Source organism: Salmo salar, chromosome 13 (genome assembly GCF_965601325.2).
Source record: "Salmo salar chromosome 13, fSalSal1, whole genome shotgun sequence".
Classification (NCBI taxonomy): domain Eukaryota; kingdom Metazoa; phylum Chordata; class Actinopteri; order Salmoniformes; family Salmonidae; genus Salmo; species Salmo salar.
The window spans coordinates 28,344,624-28,364,743 of NC_138303.1; the positions used below are offsets into that span (position 1 = coordinate 28,344,624).

Sequence of the window (20,120 nt, forward strand, 5' to 3'; positions counted from 1 at the left end):
TTTTACAGGTTCTCGTTTTTGTCTGCATGAATTATGTATGTTGTCATGATGTTGCCCTCTTTGGACACTGAGAGCACCATCCTACTACCTCTGCACCATCTCCCTCTGTCTCCTACACCCAGTCTGCTGTGGTCAGAAGAGGTCGTAAATTCCTATGAGGAGATCCTCTCCTCATGGCCACAGTATCGAGAGAGAGTTTTCATAGACCACACAAAGGAATTCTTATACCTCACAGAACTTGACAACCGAACAATATTCAGGTTCTGGAGAAGGTATAAAAGATCGGTGAAGAATCCAGTTATGAACTGGTCCGTTTGGTACAATTTTGTGAAACTCATGAGAGACAATACGGCCACATTACCATAATCATGTTTATACAATAGCCTCAGCTATGAGACTTACATCTAAATGGTTGTATAAAATGAATGAATAAGGATGAAGCTATTTGTGAGATGATGGGATGCTATGTAATGATGTTAATGTGATAGAGTTGTATTTCTGTTTAAAGTTTCACTAAGTCCTTGGCACGCCCCCAGGGACACAGAGAGGACCTGGCGTCATGAGACAGCCTTTTTCTGCTCTTCTGAATAAAACCCCCACCTATGTTTTCTATCACCAGACCAGCTTACCTCGATAACGAGAGGGCCAAGGTTTGAGAGGAGACCAAGCTTTCCTCTTGCTGAACTTTTAACCATACCACGTGGTTAAACTCTTAGACTATCGATACCGACAGAATAAGAACAAATCTTTGATATTAATTACTAGTCTGCAGCTAGGAATTCGGTATCATTGAACGCGAAGACCGACAACCGCCGAAACATCTCTCCTATTACGACATTAATGAATATCACTCTGAACTACCCATTCTAACCACGACAGAAAGGGCGGACAGATTCTCCAACAGAAACTAACTTTTCAACAGAGATCCCGACGACACACTGAGCATAAATATATATATTGATTGCAATTATTCCCGAATGAGTGAGCGTTCATGTGCAAAGGATTAGTATTTCAATTGTTATAATTATCAACTCTGTAGTGCCTTCTCAGCTGACCCCCACTCCCCTTTCGTCTAACAAGCCGCCATGCCGGTTTAGCCCACTAGGGCACATTCCTCTATCATTTCTTTGTAATGATATCTACTGTTTGTTATGCATTTCTGTGAATTACTTAGTAAATAAATTATTTTAAGACAATTGATGTATGGATGACTCATAGTGAAGACTGGGTTCGTGCAGATAACCAACAATTTACGACGTTTGGAATGAGACTGACGAGGTAAATAATAATTCATTAATTTGAAGACTAATTGATCAGATATTAAAATATCTGAAAGTTATATTAGGAAAATGATAACTTTGTAATCTGAATATTTTCCTTGGTGCCCTGACTTCCTAGTTAATCAGTTTAATCGCGTAATAATAATTACAGAGAGTTATTTGTTAAATAGTTCTTCAGTTTTAATGATGCCAAAGACACGACAATGTATAGGCCTATTGATGAACGCACATCTAAAAGTTGTGTACAGCATCGAATACACAATTATTGACAGGTTACTATTAATCTCGGTTAACCCATTACTAAAGTCTTGTGTAATGCTTGATTACCATTTATGTTTACGTAGTCTCTCCAAGAGAGATTAGGTTACTATCAACCTTCAGAGGGCAGTCACTCGCGCATGCTGTGAACAGTCCTCGGACGTACACCGCTGTACAGATGTTATTCAGTCATCCACACTGCTCGTGCACGTCAATAAGCATTTGCGTAATCATGCCCTAAAATAGACCTTGGTTCTATTTGTGACGCTTGATTCACTGCAAGTCCTGCCTCTCCCATCTCATTGTTTTTTTAGGAGCATTTATCAACGTGGGTGATTGAAAGATGAACTGAGGTCCATACTCCAGTCCAGTTGGTGGTGGTAATGCACCTTAAAGTTGTTTGCCAACTTTCATATAAAGTCCGAAGAAGAAGCCTGAAGGAGGAGAGATTACTAGAAACAAACTCGATTTATGCTTTAATCTGTGGATTAATTGTCGGAGTAGAGGACCTTGTGCAATTCAGGTCAAATAACAACCCAATGATTATATCCCAGGACAAATTAGCTAGCAACAGAAGGTTAGCTAGCTAAATTTCCATAAATGTTTAACGCTTTTCGACCTGTCCCAAATTAATATAGTTGGTTCAGGGTTTGTTTTGATATTTCAACCTGCGTGTCCTGATTGTGTCTGGTGTGGGTGGACAGAATCAACATGCACACGAGTGGTCTGGTCAGCATATTAGTGTTATGGCAGCAACACTGTAAAGGCTGCGTCAATTCAATTCTGGTATCAGAACAAAATTTAACACTAGGCTACTGAATATATTTTCAGCTGTTTATTAATAGAATTAGTCAAGCAGAATAAATGGTAAATGCAATCTTCGTATATACAGGTTCACTGTAACACCTCGCAGGGCAAACAGAGAACTGAAATGACATCATAAGTTCTTCCTTAAATACTTCTTGACAGACGTAGTTCCCTCTCCCTGAGGGCCTGTCATAGTAGAGGCTTGGGTGTGGTTTAGACTTACTCCAGCCTATCGTTGGCGTGCAGGCTGGTCCCAGCCTCTAGACGCATCTTTGTTGCCAAGCATAGTTGTCTTCTAGCTTATCTTCGTGTGTGTACCCGAGAGTCAGACACCCAAGGACAGTGCCTGTTCTTGTGCCACAGCCATTCTCCCCTCTATCAGTTCCTCACATACACCTGTCCTTGAGCGGCCCCACAACCAGGCATTGTGTGTGTGTGTGTCACGAGTCTACTCAGCCTACACTACTAGCCAGCAACCCTCCAGTTAGTCATGTCTATATGTTGCTCAATCTATGTTAATACAATATAAACCTCTTATGTTTAGCATTAGTATTCATAAGTTATGCACCACAACTAATTTTATTATATAGGTTTAAATAGTTGTATTATATTGGTTATGCAAACAAATAGTTGGTCAAACCCTAACACCACCCACTCCATTGGTCCCAATGCAATACACTACATGCCTGCCTATAAATTACATATTGGATTACAGAGAGAATAATATTCTAGGTGCCGGAGCAAAATTGATGTATGGTGATTTGTGTGCTGCCCATCATACCTGATTCCCTGCTGGATGTGCAATATCAAGTGTGCCTATATTTAATGTGGTCTCAATCAAATTACCCATAGTTTATACTAGGCTATAGGCCTAGGCTGTACGTAGTGCGTGCTCGGAGAACCACAGGGCAAAGTTATATTTGTATGAAAATTAACTTCATTCCCAAGTTTTTTTTGCGGTGCTGGGACGATGTGAATAAAACTAGGCTACACTGCATTACACACTGCAATGGATAGCCCTGGCCTGCCCTGCTCTTGGTGATGCATATGATCTCATATGATGGAGTGTCAGTGGTGCAGCTCAATCAAATCTCAGACACCCAGGATATTGGAAATTATTACTACCTCTTAGAGACATAAAGTTGTAGTAGAGGTTTATCAGATGAGGAAATTGTAAGCTCTATGAAAACTGAATCAGATGAGAAACATGTACACATCCCTCTTTTTCCTCCAAACATAACGATGGTCATTATGGCCAAACAGTTCTATATTTGTTTCATCAGACCAGAGGACATTTGTCCAAAATGTCTTTCAGGTTATGTCGATATAGGACTCATTTTACTGTGGATATAGATACTTTTGTACCTGTTTCCTCCAGCATCTTCACAAGGTCCTTTGCTGTTGTTCTGGGATTGATTTGCACTAGTTGCACCGAAGTACGTTCATCTCTAGGAGACAGAACGCGTCTCCTTCATGAGTGGTATGACGGCTGCGTGGTCCCATGGGGTTTATACTTGTGTAGTATTGTTTGTACAGATGAACGTGGTACCTTCAGGCATTTGGAAATTGCTCCGAAGGATGAACCAGACTTGTGGAGGTCTACAATTTTTTTCTGAGGTCTTGGTTGATTTCTTTTGATTTTCCTATGTCAAGCAAAGAGGCACTGAGTTTGAAGGTAGGCCTTGAAATACATCCACTGGTACACCTCCAATTGACTCAAATGATGTCAATTAGGCTATCAGAAGCTTCTAAAGCCATGACATCGTTTCCTGGAATTTTCCAAGCTGTTTAAAGGCACAGTCTACTTATTGTATGTAAGCTTCTGACCCACTGGAATTGTGATGCAGTGAATTATAAGTGAAATAATCTGTCTGTGAACAATTGTTGGAAAAATTACTTGTGTCATGCACAAAGTAGATGTCCTAACCGACTTTCCAAAACTAGATTATTAACAAGAAATTTGTGGAGTGGTTGAAAAACGAGTTTTAAGGACTCCAACCTAAGTGAATGTAAACTTCTGACTTCAAATGTAACTGGAGATTTGGACGTCAAAAACAGTGAGGATACACTGAAGTGTGTTTTGTCAGATGATGCAAATTTTGGGAAGTTGAGGTTTACCACTCCAAATAATAGTGTGTTTACGTTGACTCGTGACAATTTTTTTTAACTTTCTTTATTTCACCTTTTTTTTGATCCAGGTAGGCTAGTTGAGAACACGTTCTCATTTACAACTGCGACCTGGCCAAGATAAAACAAAGCAGTGTGACACAAACAACGACACAGAGTTACACATGGAATAAACAAACGTACAGTCAATAACACAATGGAAAAAAATAAATGCAAATGGCATGAGTAGGTAAGGCAATAAATAGGCCATAGTAGCAAAGTAATTACAATTTAGCAAATTAACACTGGAGTGATAGATGTGCAGATGATGATGTGCAAGCAGATATACTGGTGTGCAAAAGAGCAGAAAAGTAAATAAAAACAATGGGGATGAGGTAGGTAGATTGGATGGGGTATTTACAGATGGGCTATGTACAGCTGCAGCGATCGGTTATCTGCTCAGATAGCTGGTGTTTAAAGTTAGTAAGGGAATTATAAGTCTCCAGCTTCAGCGATTTTTGGAATTCGTTCCAGTCATTGGCAGCAGAGAACTGGAAGGATAGGCGGCCAAAGGAGTTGTTGGCTTTGGGGATGACCAGTGAGATATACCTGCTGGAGCGCGTGCTACAGGTGGAGGTTGTTATCGTGACCAGTGAGCTGAGATAAGGCGGAGTTTTACCTAGCAAAGACTTATAGATGACCTGGAGCCAGTGGGTCTTGCGGCGAATATATAGCGAGGGCAGGCCGACGAGAACATACAGGTCACAGTGGTGGATGGTGTATGGGGCTTTGGTGACAAAATGGATAGCACTGTGGTAGACTGCATCCAGTTTGCAGAGTAGAGTGTTGGAGGCTATTTTGTAGATGATATCGCCGAAGTCGAGGATCGGTAGGATAGTCAGTTTTACGAGGGTATGTTTGGCGGTGTGAGTGAAGGAGGCTGTGTTACGAAATAGGAAGCCGATTCTAGATTTATTTTTGGATTGGAGATGTTTAATATGAGTCTGGAAGGCGAGTTTACAGTCTAGCCAGACACTTAGGTATTTGTAGTTGTCCACATATTCTAAGTCGGAACCGTCCAGAGTAGTGATGCTAGTCGGGCGGGCGGGTGCAAGCAGCGAATGGTTGAAAAGCATGCATTTAGTTTTACTAGCGTTTAAGAGCAGTTGGAGGCCACAGAAGGAGTGGTGTATAGCATTGAAGCTCGTTGGGAGTTTTTAACACAGTGTCCAAAGAAGGGCCAGATGTATACAGAATGGTGTTGTCTGCGTATAGGTGGATCAGGGAATCACCCGCAGCAAGAGCGACATCGTTGATATATACAGAGAAAATAGTCGACCCGAGAATTGAATCCTGTAGTACCCCCATAGAGACTGCTAGAGGTCCGGAAAACAGGCCCTCCGATTTGACACACTGAACTCTGTCTGAGAAGTAGTTGGTGAACCAGGCGAGGCAGTCATTTGAGAAACCAAGGCTATTGAGTCTGCTGATAAGAATGCGGTGATTGACAGAGTCGAAAGCCTTGGTCAGGTCGATGAAGACGGCTGCACAGTACTGTCTTTTATCGATGGCGGTTATGATATCGTTTAGTACCTTGAGCGTGGCTGAGGTGCACCCAAGACCAGCTCGGAAACCGGATTGCACAGCGGAGAAGGTACAGTGGGATTTGAAATGGTCCGTGATCTGTTTATTGACTTGGCTTTCGAAGACTTTAGAGAGGCAGGGCAGGATGGATATAGGTCTGTAACAGTTTGGGTCTAGAATGTCACCCCCTTTGAATAGGGGATGACCGCGGCAGCTTTCCAATCTTTAGGGATCTCGGACGATACGAAAGAGAGGTTGAACAGACTGGTAATAGGGGTTGCAACAATGGCGCCGGATAATTTTAGAAAGAGAGGGTCCAGATTGTCTAGCTCAGCTTATTTGTACGGGTCCACGTTTTGCAGCTCTTTCAGAACATCTGCTATCTGGATTTGGGTGAAGGAGAAGCTGGGGAGGCTTGGGCAAGTAGCTGCGGGGGGTGCGGAGCTGTTGGCCGGGGATGGGGTAGCCAGGAGGAAAGCATGGCCAGCCGTAGAGAAATGCTTATTGAAATTCTCAGTTATTGTGGATTTATCGGTGGTGACAGTGTTACCTAGCCTCAGTGCAGTTGGCAGCTGGGAGGAGGTGCTCTTATTCTCCATGGACTTTACAGTGTCCCAAAACTTTTTGGAGTTAGAGCTACGGGATGCAAATTTCTGTTTGAAGAAGCTAGCCTTTGCTTTCCTGACTGACTGCGTGTCTTGGTTCCTGACTTCCCTGAAAAGTTGCATATTGCAGGGACTATTCGATGCTTGTGCAGTCCGCCACAGGATGTTTTTGTGCTGGTTGAGGGCAGTCAGGTCTGGAGTGAACCAAGGGCTATATCTGTTCTTAGTTCTACATTTTTTGAAAGGGGCGTGCTTATTTAAGATGGTGAGGAAATTACTTTTAAAGAACGACCAGGCATCCTCGACTGACGGGATGAGGTCAATATCCTTCCAGGATACCCCGGCCAGGTCGATTAGAAAGGCCTGCTCGCAGAAGTGTTTTAGGGAGCGTTTGACAGTGATGGTCGTTTGACCGCGGACCCATAGCGGATGCAGGCAATGGCAGTGATTGCTGAGATCCTGATTGAAAACAGCAGAGGTGTATTTGGAGGGCAAGTTGGTCAGGATAATATCTATGAGGGTGCCCATGTTTACGGATTTAGGGTTGTAGCTGGTGGGTTCCTTGATAATTTGTGTGAGATTGAGGGCATCTAGCTTAGATTGTAGGACTGCCGGGGTGTTAAGCATATCCCAGTTTAGGTCACCTAACAGAACGAACTCTGAAGATAGATGGGGGGCAATCAATTCACATATGGTGTCTAGGGCACAGCTGGGAGCTGAGGGGGGTTTATAACAGGCGGCAACAGTGAGAGACTTATTTCTGGAGAGATACATTTTTAAAATTAGAAGCTCAAACTGTTTGGGCATAGACCTGTAAAGTATGACAGAACTTTGCAGGCTATCTCTGCAGTAGACTGCAACTCCTCCCTCTTTGGCAGTTCTATCTTGACGGAAAATGATGTAGTTAGGGATGGAAATCTCGGAATTTTTGGTGGCCTTCCTAAGCCAGGATTCAGACATGGCAAGGACATCAGGGTTGGCGGAGTGTGCTAAAGCAGTGAGTAAAACAAACTTAGAGAGGAGGCTTCTGATGTTAACATGCATGAAACCAAGGCTTTTTCGGTTACAGAAATCAACAAATGAGAGCACCTGGGGACACGCAGGGCCTGGGTTAACCTCCACATCACCCGAGGAACAGAGGAGGAGTAGGATGAGGGTACGGCTAAAGGATATCAAAACTGGTCGTCTAGTGCGTTAGGGACAGAGAATAAAAGGAGCAGATTTCTGGGCGTGGTAGGATAGGTTCAGGGCATAATGTACAGACAGGGGTATGGTAGGGTGCGGGTACATTGGAGGTAAACCCAGGCAGTGAGTGACAATAAGAGAGGTTGCATCTCTGAACGCAGTTATGCTGGATGAGGTCACCGCATGTGTGGGAGGTGGGAGAAAGGAGGTATCTGAGGCATGTTGAGTGGGACTAGGGGCTCCGCAGTAAACTAAAACAATGATAACTATCCTAAACAACAGTATACAAGGCATATTGACATTTGAGAGAGACAAAGCGAGGCATAAAGCAATCACAGGTGTTTATTGGGAGAGCTAGCTAAGACAACAACAGCTAATTAGCTAAGACAACCACAACTGGTAAAATGGGAGACGGTCCATTCATAAAGAAGTATACAGGGATTTGCATTGTGGCCAATTATTTGACATTGGAACATATTGTAGAACCCACATTTAATGCAAATGCCACTTAAATATGAACAAATATGTACTATTTTTCATATATTATGAATAAATACAGGGTATTGACACATTTCTACTACTACATGGTGGACTTTTATTTTGAACATTTCCTAAGTAATTTTTTGATGTTGCTGGCGAGACGCTGGTAAACCAACCATTGGTTGAGAATAACAGAGCTCTCCATGTTAAACGAATGGGGGCAAGAAATGTGAATTGTTTTGCTCTCAAGAAAAGGGTGACATTGAAAGGAGTGATTACTGGGGTAGTGGTAAATGTGAAAGCTGACCAACTGAAGGGGAAGATCCCGGGTCTTTGCAAGACAAAGTGATCCTGTACGAGCTTTTGTGCCTAATAAATTACATTGTTACAGGTGTCAAGCTTATGGGCATGTGGCAGCAGTGTGTAGGAGGGAGGTTCCTAGGTGTGAGAAGTGTGCAGAAGGGCTTGAGACAAAGGAATGTGTAGCATTGGGGAAAGTAGTGGTACAGTATGTGTTAATTTTAGGAGTGCCCATGGGACTGGGGAACAGAAATGTCCTGTGCGAGAGAGACAGGTTGAGATTTCCAGGGTTAGAGTATTGCAGAAGTTGTCATATGATGAGGCAGTGAAGACACTACCCGTCAAAATTTTGGACCCACCTACTCATTAAAGTTTTATTTTAATTTTTAATTTTTACAATTTTCTACATTGTAGAATAATAGTGAAGATATCAAAATGATGAAATAACACATATGGAATCATATAGTAACCAAAAAAGTATAAAACAAATCAAAATATATTTTAGATTCTTCAAAGTAGCCACCCTTTGCCTTGATGACAGCTTTGCACACTCTTGAATGTACAGTACAGATAACCTATGGGGAGAATTTCTGTTAACTAGTGATGAATAATGAAAAGGTAAGATACCTATACTGTATTCAACTGTCGAGCAGTTAGTGTTTTTGTTGGCCTAGCCTATATCTTGTAGTAGTATGTTTTTTTCTGACATTATGCCTGTTTTTCAACAGGATAATGACCCAAAACACACCTCCAGGCTGTGTAAGGGCTATTTGACCAAGAAGGAGAGTAATGGAGTGCTGCATCAGATGACCTGGCCTCCACAATCCCTCATTAAAATGCAAGTCAATTTATAACATTTTTGTTGTTATTCTGTCTCTCACTGTTCAAATAAACCTACCATTAAAATTATAGACTGATCATTTCTTTGTCAGTGGGCAAACGTACAAAATCAGCAGGGGATCAAATACTTTTTTCCCTCACTGTATATATATATATATTTTATTTTTTTAAGCAAAATTTAAGGGAGTTATACTCCAGTCTAGTAGGTGGCGGTAATGCAACATTTATTGGATGCCAACCGCGGTTGAACCTCATCGAAGAACCGACAGAGTCTTGCATAAACTGCATAACATGTTTTGTAATGTTTTTTTTTTATTACAGTTAGCAGTAGTTAGCTAAACACACTCCGAGGCTGTCTTGTGTAAACCATCTACACAGTAACTACATCGCTAAGAAAGGTAAATAATATTTTTGTCCAAAATGTTGCATACCCCAGTTATATATTTCGTCGAAGGAGTTAACTTTGATAACAGCTAAGTTGCTGGAAATATCAACAACCGTACGATGAATGTCGAGTTTAAATGAACCAGCTACTTTCTGTATTAGTTATGATGTCAGTTCAACAGATAAGTACACAACCCGAAATGTTGAAAAGCATTTGATCTAGATAGTGGTTTAATTTAGAATGGAATGCAGTCTGTTTACTGTCCTGCATTTCTTAAGATGGCTCAAGTGCCCAAAGTTCGGCTGGCAGGGGGCTTGGAGATCTGCCGCATCCTGAACGGCATGTGGCAGGTATCAGGTGCTCACGGTCCGGTGGATCATCCCAAAGCAGGTAAACTGAAAGTAGGGTAAAAGTTCACTCCAAAATCAAATTTGTGTCTAGCTAATGTCTTACATGAGTGAGTGCCCCACACAATATTTTATCCAGTTTATTTAACTGAGAACAAATTCTGTTTACAGCAACAACCTGGGGAACAGTCACAGGATGATTGAGCCAATTGTAAACGGGGGATGATTAGGTGACTGTATGAGGGCCAGATTGGGAATTTAGCCAGGACACCAGGGTTAACACCCCTATTCTTACAATAAGTGCCATGGGATCTTTAATGACCACAGAGTCAGGACACCCGTTTAACTTCCCATCCAAAAGACAGCACCCTACTCAGGGCAATGCTCCCAATCACTGCCCTGGGGCATTGGGATGTTTTTTTTTTACCAGAGGAAAGGGTGCCTCCTACTGGCCCTCCAACACCACTTCCAGCAGCATCTGGTCTCCCATCCAGGGTCTGACCAGGACCAACCCTACTTAGCTTCAGAAGTAAGCCAGGAGTGAGATGCAGGGTAGTAGGCTGCTGGCTATAGCCTATCAGTTCCATACAGTATCAATGGAAAAATGGGTACTATATAATTACTTTTGTTTTATGATGATGCTGCCTATTATAGCATTTTTTACCCACAAATGTATTTCCCTAACAGTTAATATCAAACCCCCTTTTCCTGTTCCAGTGCAGGCAATGCAAGCTTATATTGATGCTGGCCTAACAACTTTTGACATGGCAGATATCTATGGACCAGCGGAGGAGATTTTCGGACACTTCAACAGCCAGGTATGAATTGTTGTTGTGACCTACACCACACAAACTCCAGATTATGAACCTGTTGGATTGAAAGTGTATGTACATATTGTAGATTGTATGAACATTGATCTCAGATCTGTGTGCAAGTGGAGCAGTACCCCTGAATTGGCACAGGAGGGAGCTAATGTAGCACAGTTGCTATTCGACGGTTGGGCTGCTCAGTCTCGCTCTCAAGAATCAGGGGAGAGATGGTGTATGGAAGATCAGTAAATTCTCTCACTCTCACTTATACACACACATGAAAAAGCCCTTACACATCAAGCCTTAGTCATACAAACATTGTTAGATGCACTCTTGCACCCCCACTTTTGTTTCTTCACCATTAACATTGGTTTTAATATGAAGACTTTATTTGCATCTTCATTTATTGATTCCTTTGGATTTCAGACCTTGTCGGTGCCCAGGCACGCTGCATCTCACACGATTTTGACTTGGATGTGTTTTGACACATGGAATAATGTCCTCCGAAAATGCTTCCCAACCTCTCTGAGGTTGAATCACCTGTCTGTAACTAGACACATCTGCTCTGCTCTCACGTGTGAAACGGAGAGATTTATATGGTCTCTCACGTCTGACTGAAAAGTGTCTGAGATCTTTGAGGGGATTATGTGGACTGAGGGTGTTACTATATAAAGTGTGGTACACAACCAGACTGAGTACATTTTGTGAATACATTTCAGTGTCTTTTCACAGATGGCACGGAATATAATTGTAGCATTCTGTTTTCTAGCTGAAATCGAAACCCAGCTGTGATGCTGCACCACCCCTGCAGGGTTTGACCAAATGGGTGCCACGACCTGGACCAATGGACCGCAAGGTGAGTCTTTAATACAGACTAGTGTGGGAAAAATCATCCTGCAAGTTGTCCACCATCTATTAAAATCTGAAAGCTAAATACTGAATATCACACCCACCAATTAACAATTAGAACTGCTTGAGGGCAGTGTATCAGGACAACTTTCAGCTATGTGAGAGACTCCCTTATCTGATTCTATTCTGAGGTGTCTGTTCTGGTTCAGCTCTGTGAGACTCCCTTATCTGATTCTATTCTGAGGTGTCTGTTCTGGTTCAGCTCTGTGAGACTCCCCTTATCTGATTCTATTCTGAGGTGTCTGTTCTGGTTCAGCTCTGTGAGACTCCCCTTATCTGATTCTATTCTGAGGTGTCTGTTCTGGTTCAGCTCTGTGAGACTCCCCTTATCTGATTCTATTCTGAGGTGTCTGTTCTGGTTCAGCTCTGTGAGACTCCCCTTATCTGATTATATTCTGAGGTGTCTGTTCTGGTTCAGCTCTGTGAGACTCCCCTTATCTGATTCTATTCTGAGGTGTCTGTTCTGGTTCAGCTCTGTGAGACTCCCCTTATCTGATTCTATTCTGAGGTGTCTGTTCTGGTTCAGCTCTGTGAGACTCCCTTATCTGATTCTATTCTGAGGTGTCTGTTCTGGTTCAGCTCTGTGAGACTCCCCTTATCTGATTCTATTCTGAGGTGTCTGTTCTGGTTCAGCTCTGTGAGACTCCCCTTATCTGATTCTATTCTGAGGTGTCTGTTCTGGTTCAGCTCTGTGAGACTCCCCTTATCTGATTCTATTCTGAGGTGTCTGTTCTGGTTCAGCTCTGTGAGACTCCCCTTATCTGATTCTATTCTGAGGTGTCTGTTCTGGTTCAGCTCTGTGAGACTCCCCTTATCTGATTCTATTCTGAGGTGTCTGTTCTGGTTCAGCTATGTCACTTGGCTGCAACAAAAGCCTGCACCCTCACCAGCCATAACAGGGTAAGATAACTCACGCCTGGTGTAGACATCTTTAATATGTCTCGTCACTAGGTTGTGGAGAAGGCGCTGCAGCGTTCCATGGCCCGTATGCAGGTGGATTCTCTGGACTGTGTGCAGTTCCACTGGTGGGACTACAGCGATAATAGATACCTGCAAGCCCTGGGGCACCTGTCTGACCTGCAGCAGGATGGACTCATACGTAGGTCATCTTATATAACCATTTACTATTCCCATGCACACAAGCTCTTTTTTAAGATTCACAGTTCAGCCATGTACCTTGTGTACTTGTTGATGAGCTGTGGCTGTTTGTCTAGTTTAGATGTACTCCTTATTTTCTTACTCTTCAGGAGAGCTGGCCCTCACCAACTTTGACACTCAGAGGCTTGAGGAGATCACAAACAAAGGGATCAGAATCTCCAGTAACCAGGTACAGTGCCTGCTCCCTCATTCCCTCATTTGTTTGCCCCATCTTTCTCTCGCTTTCTCACTAGCTTAATGGGAGGCAATATCCTTGTGCCTTATAGAGTATTGTGAAATCTGTGCATGTTCAGTACATTAGTCTGCGTCAGCGTTCAGTATGTCCAGTATTAGTGTCCAGTGATGTTTCCTTCCAGGTGCAGTACTCTCTGATTGACCAACGGCCCGCTGCTAAGATGGAGGCGGTCTGCCTGTCTCACGGCATCCAGCTCCTCACCTATGGAACTCTGGGTGAGGACCGGTCTGAGGTCATATGGGATTAAGTCATCACGGCCACTGCTCTACTCCTACTGCTGCTATTTGGCTGCTCTAGATCATTGGGGTTAGCCATTTAAGAGGATGAAGAAGCACTAGCATTCATGTCACTGCACTGAGAGAGTCAGTGGTGAAGGGTTGGATTAGGTCCCAGTTAGCCTGGCCCAGGTCTGTATGGGGTTTAGCCTACCCATCTGACCTATAGATCTACACCAGGCTAGCTCACAGTTACGGTTGCAACCTTAGTGACCGGTTATGGTCTGTTTTTTGCAAGTTATGTGATTTACGATATTATATCGGAAATCAAATCACATCGTAAATCACATAACTTTAGACAGACCCATAAGCGCTCCTTCTAGTCATGGACCACTTGATATTCTGATCTGATAATGCCCGGAAATGACTGACTCTCTCGCATATGTCCGTAATGAAAAACATAACGTACTCTCGCCAGATATATTGGGAAAAATATCTGTGAGATACTGCATGCTTTGCTTTGATGCATTATGGTTATTAGTATTACTGAAATTAATGTTATTTAATATAGTGTTTGCGATTTTAGAAATCCTTTCCAGATTGACTCTTGCCATGTGGGGTGTAGGGATATAAAATGGTGCCAATCTAAGATGGAGTCCAAACTCACGATGTGTCTCTGCTATTTCTCTGCTCCCCTCTTCACCCTATCCCCTCTCTTCCTCATCTTTACCCTGTCTCTGTCTCTCTTTCTGTATCCAACCCCTCCCTCCTCCATATTTTTAAACCTCCGTCGCTCGGTCCCCCCTCTATTTCTCAGCCGGTGGTCTACTCTCAGAGCGCTATCTGGGGAAGGCGGAGCCTACAAGCAGGGTGGAGCTCAACACTGCCTCCCTCAGTAAATACAAGAAGGTGATTGATGGCTGGGGACGATGGGGTTTGTTCCAGGAGCTGCTTGTTGTCTTGGACAGTGTTGCCCAGGGCCACAGCTGCTCCATTGCCAACGTAGCAACCCGCTACATTCTGGACCGGCCAGCAGTGGCTGGAGTCATCGTGGGCTGTCGTCTCGGCGTTGCTGGGGCGGAACACATCAAGGACAGCCTGCACAGCTGCAGCCCAGAGTTGGAGCTCACGGCGCAAGACCTGCGCACCATCGACGGCGTGCTGCAGCGCTCGCGTGACCTCATGAGCCTCATCGGCGATTGTGGAGACGAGTACAGGAACTAGAGAAGATGGACCAGAGCATCTGGGTTAGAGGGAAGTATAGATGGGGTACTGGAGGAAGAACATGTAAATGTGTGAATAAATGTGTGTATAGATGATGGTGGGAAGTTAGAGGATGGCAGGAGTAGAAGGAAATGTGGTGGGAAAAGAAGGCATGGGGGGCTGAAACTGAAAATGACAGATGGGAGGGGCATGAGGGGGAATGACAGCATGAACTATGACAAGGCACACAGATTTACAGCCTTTTACTTTTATTTTAAAAAATAGTGTCAACGTGTGATAAATGTTACCCTGTACCCATATAATTAAGATTGTCATTATTAGCGTCATTATGTCTCTATGTGTATGGAAAGGGCTTTTATGTAAAATAAGATATTGACCTAAAGCAGCTTGTTTAATTTACAATACGCACAATAGTTATTGATATTTTTGTAAAAATCCTCTTCCTGTACTCTTTCATGACATCCCTTCAGACAAGGAGAAAATATTTATTTCTGTTAATTTTACTCAAAAGATGGAAATGTCTGTGTTTGAGGTGGTCTGTGGTGGACCTTTGTTTGCAGTATGCTGATGTTGTGTGTGTTTGTTTGAGGATTACTAGGCTGGAAGATGTGGGTAGGCCTGTCTGGGGAACAGTGGGAACAGTTTCACTAGGGAAGTAGATCATGATGGAGTCCTCTGATGTTCCCTGACAGAGCTAGCTGACCGGCTGTTCACTCAAGGGTGTGGATATATGCAAACAGGAAGGGTCAGAGGCAGATTTGGGGTGGGGGTAGCAGTGAGGGGCAATTAGATGATACGCTAGAAGATTGGGGGTGGGTGCCAGCTGGGGGGCAGGAGCAGGGGTATTACGTTTTGATTTTCTCCATCTCTTGTAACCGTGGTAATGAGGCATTGATACTGTACAAGAGACAGATGCTCTAATGACCATGAGGATTCCCCCAGACTGCCACTATCGCAGCTGCTGCAACTCACAGGGAGGGTACCCACAGCCTGGGGTTAAAGGTCAGGTACAAGATCACATGTATTCCCCTATGGGGAAACCCACACTGGGTAGAGTACAGTGAGTACCATGGACTATGACATCCAGTAAAACTACCGTCTCACCAAGGGACTGAGTTTAGCCTGTTTCAGTGTGCCTCAGACTAAAGGCTCGATTCAATCAGATCCACTTTAACCAATATCCGCATTGTTTTGGCATGTCGGAGGTGGAACTACATTAGAGTTGTCAAATCCACAAGTGACTCCTGGAATTATACCTACAGTAAAGCAGACATTGCCTGCATAGAGCAGCATTAACAGAAATCCCATGCAGCCTTGTTTACAAGTTCAAACAGTGGAATGTGAGATGTAATCTACACGTCCATTAGGCTGATAGAAATCCTCATTATTTAGTTGAATGATTTTTCAATTTGAGCGTAATTATCTCGTTCTGAACTTCTGTGAGTTGGGCGGGTGTGGCTTAGTGACAATGATTTGACGTCTTCAACGCAGTTCCACCTCCTACACCGCCAAAACATCCGCATCGCTATTGTCAGTTAACACTTGATCTGATTGAATCTAGGCCCTAAACACCTTGTTTTCCCCAGCTCAGTGGTCTTCAGGTTAGTGTGACAGCAGCCATGTGTGGTTGGTGTTATATTTCTGTGGTGGGCTACTGTGTATCTATCAGCTGTCCTCATCTTGTTGGATGACCCTATGTTTAAAGAGCATCTCTGTCTGCAGTTTCATGCACACACATGCTGATGTACCCTTGAATCTTTCAATAGGCTTTTTAATTATTAAAACACATGAAATATGCACAGCACGAGGTGGGTGGTGGATATGTCTTTGTATGTTCAGCTCTCAATGCAGCATGCATACAGGGCCCATAGTCCAGACTATCAGCAGACACACTGCACCAGATTTGATCAGGTGTGGCTCAAGTCAATGTGTGTCTGTGTTTTATTTGGTATTTTTTTATTGAATATTAAAACATTCAATATACCTGCAGTGAAGCCAATCAACATTTACGTTCAGTTATCAAGCAGACTCCCATGCAGAGCGACCCACCCAAGGGCACGTCGACAGATCTCCCACCAAGTCAAATCGGGGACCCGAATCAGCGACCTATTGGCCACCGGCCCATCTCCCAACCGCCAGGCCACCAACCATCCAAGATCCCCCTACAGTTCCCCGAGAGCTGTCCCTCGACCATCCAAGACCACCCCCAAAAAACTCCCTCCACTCCCCACCCCCAAAGAAATCTGTACAATCATTTTTGCTGAAAAGCACAGTCTTGAATCTTGCGTCATTTTATATATCAACTCATACACCCTGTGCCATGGAATCAGTACATCAAACACCTATTCTCAGCTATTTTGCAGTCTGTATGGCACAGCTGGCAACATCCTGGTCCTCAAATGAAACCGGTATACTTTCTATTTTCGCAATTTTTATTCCTCTGCCAGTTTTAATCCTTTATATTGGGCAGACAGACCAGTTCCCTACCTCCTCCTGCTGCCACTTGCCTCCATTTTCGGGGCATTTTTTTGTAAATTAATTGGTTGTAATCTTGGATTGAGCAGACCTTCCCATACAAATCTGATAACTTCATGAAAGACATACAGTACCAGTCAAAGTTTAGATGTCTTCACTATTATTCTACAATGTAGAAAATATTACAAAAATTAAGAAAAACCTTGAATGAGTAGGTGTCCAAACTTTTGACTGGTACTGTAACTCTACCATTCCAATGTACAATATCATTTAAAACAAAATACCCTTTTCAAACATATTTTCCTTAAATACAGGTCTATTTTCAACCACCACATTTGAGTTCAACCATAATATTTGTTGTAATATTTGTTCTAATTAATCAAAAATGAGACATGGCAATCTACACAAAGGCAAAAAGGCCATTTTTAAACAATGGATGAGCTTTTCTTAGTAATCTACTTGAGAACCATTTTGGGTTCAAGTAAAACTTTTGTATAAGTGAAGCTTTTAAAGAGAGGTTTAGTGCTTTTATATTTAATCTCACACCATCCAGTTCATATTCACTATATAGATAGGCACGCTTTATGTTGTCTGGCTTAGCGTTCCAGATAAAGCTAAATCTTTTTTCCTCATAAATTTTGAAAAACAAATCATAAGGAGTAGGAGGCGCCATAAGTAAATTGAGATATGACTAAGGAGATAATCAGTGTAATTTTTCCATAAACAGACCGTTATTTATCTCTCCATGGTTGCAGGATCTTGTCTATTTTTCAATTTTTCTAATGAAATTCATTGTGGAGAGCTCATTTATATATTTTGCTATATGAATATCTAATTATGTCTACTTCACCATCAGCCCATTTTATAGGTAAACTGCAGGGTAATGTAAAAGTTGTATTTTCTAAAGATCCAATACATAATATGGTACACATCATAATTAGGTTGAAGTTCAGAGAGACCAGAAAAGTTAACTAGATCTTCAATGAAACATTGCAGGGATCTCGCTTGAGGACTAAATACATGGATACCTTTGTTTTTATGCCTTGGGTTTCTAATCCTCTAATGTTGTTATTTGATCTGATTTTAATACCTCTTTAGGATCCGACCCTTTTTTTCAATTTTCGCCCGTAGCTCAGGACCTGAAGCAAGGATATGCATATTCTTGATACCATTTCAATGGAAACACTTAAGTTTGTGGAAATGCAAAATGAATGTAGAAGAATATAACACATTAGATCTGGTAAAAGATAACACAAAGAAAACATTTTTTTTTTGTACCATCATTTTGAAACGCAAGAGGAAGGCCGTAATGCATTATTTCAGCCCAGGCGCAATTTACATTTTGGCCACTAGATGGCAGCAGTGTATGTGCAACGTTTTAGACTGATCCAATGAATCATATCTGTTCAAAATGTTGTATCAAGACTGCCCAAATGTTCCTAATTGGTTTATCAATACATTTTCAAGTTCATAATTGTGCACTCTCCTGAAACAATAGCATGGTATTATTTCACTGTAACAGCTACTGTAAATTGGACAGTGCAGTTAGATTAACAAGGATTTAAGCTTTCTGCTCATATCATATATGTCTATGTCCTCTGAATTTTTTTTGTTACTTACAACCTAATGCTAATCACATTAGCCTACGTTAGCGCAACCGTCCCACAGGGGGGGACACTGGTCCCGTAGAGGTTTTAATAGCTAATATTTAGATGGCCATAATGAATAGATATGATGAGTGTGGACACCCTTGTTTAACTCCGACAGTTCAAAACTCTCTGAGAAGAACCCGCTATTGACTATTTTACAACTTCTAGGGTTGCTATACATTAGTTTTACCCATTGAATAAGAGACTCACCGAAATAGAAAATATCCAGGCATTTATAAATAAAATCCAGTCTTAATTTATCAAAGGCCTTTTCAAAATCCGCTATAAATACCAAGCCTGACTTCTTAGATGTTTCATGCTGTTCTATTATTTCTAGTAGTTGTCGTATATTATCTCCAATGTATCGTCCATGTAAAAAACGGTCTGATCAGGATGAACAATACTTGGTAAAACCTTTATAATTCTGAGTGCTATGCATTTCGCTAGAATTTTTGCATCACAACATTGAAGTGTAAGGGGCCTCCAGTTTTTTAGATAGACTGGATCTTTATATTTGCCATCTGGGTCTTGTTTTAATAATAGTGCAATCAGACCTTCCTGCTGAGTACATGACAGACTACCATTTCTATAGGAGTAGTAAAACAAGCTAATGATTAAGCTTTGAGAATATAAAAAAAGGCTTGATATACCTCTCCTGATTTGCCATCAAGCCCTGAGGTTATTCCAGACAAAGGATTTAATAGCCTCAAAAAGTTCTTCCTCTGTAATTTGGCCTTCACGCTGATCTTTTTGTGCGTTTTTTAATTTTTAATTTTTTGTATTATTTGAAAATAATTCCTTAAAGTAATCATCATTGAGGGTGAGAATGAGACCGAATAGAAAACATCTGCTTAAAATATTTAGCTTCCTCTTTTAAAATATCTTTCGGAGAATCATGGATGACTCTCTTTAGTAACGAGTTTCTGCTAATTATTTTTGGTAGCGTTCCTGTGTTGGAGATTCAGGAAGATTGTGGTGCATTTTTCTCCATATTCCATTTAGTTTGCTTTATTTTTGTAATAGATCAATTCAGCTATAAATTATTTTGGCTTAGTTAAGAATAAATTGTCCTCCAGTAGACTTTGACTACATTTCCAATATCCCCGTCCATGTGGAAATTCTGTAAGAGTTATGTGACGGCCATATAGATGACTGTCAGATTGCATTCTGTCTCCTTCTGTGTCTGTGTGTTGCCATGTAGGCTATGCTCTGTAGGTGTGTGTATGATGGCATTTGATTATGGACATGAAATCATGAAAGTCAATACGT

General features: G+C 42.1%; 1 protein-coding gene across 2 annotated transcripts; it reads left to right on the forward strand.

The window, feature by feature from the left end:
- Positions 1-9,690: 9,690 nt before the first annotated feature.
- Positions 9,691-15,029, forward strand: dkga (2,5-diketo-D-gluconic acid reductase A). 2 transcript variants are annotated; one of them, XM_014134947.3, is made up of 8 exons: positions 9,691-9,843; positions 10,109-10,220; positions 10,895-10,995; positions 11,756-11,842; positions 12,847-12,994; positions 13,143-13,222; positions 13,410-13,503; positions 14,321-15,029. In XM_014134947.3, exons 2-8 carry the CDS (start codon positions 10,109-10,111, stop codon positions 14,725-14,727), a joined length of 1,029 nt encoding a protein of 342 aa, XP_013990422.1. In that variant the 5' UTR covers positions 9,691-9,843; the 3' UTR covers positions 14,728-15,029. The 2 variants fall into 2 exon arrangements, with proteins under 2 accessions (XP_013990422.1, NP_001133885.1); NM_001140413.1 differs by having other exon boundaries at positions 9,781-9,843; positions 13,143-13,503.
- Positions 15,030-20,120: the final 5,091 nt, after the last annotated feature.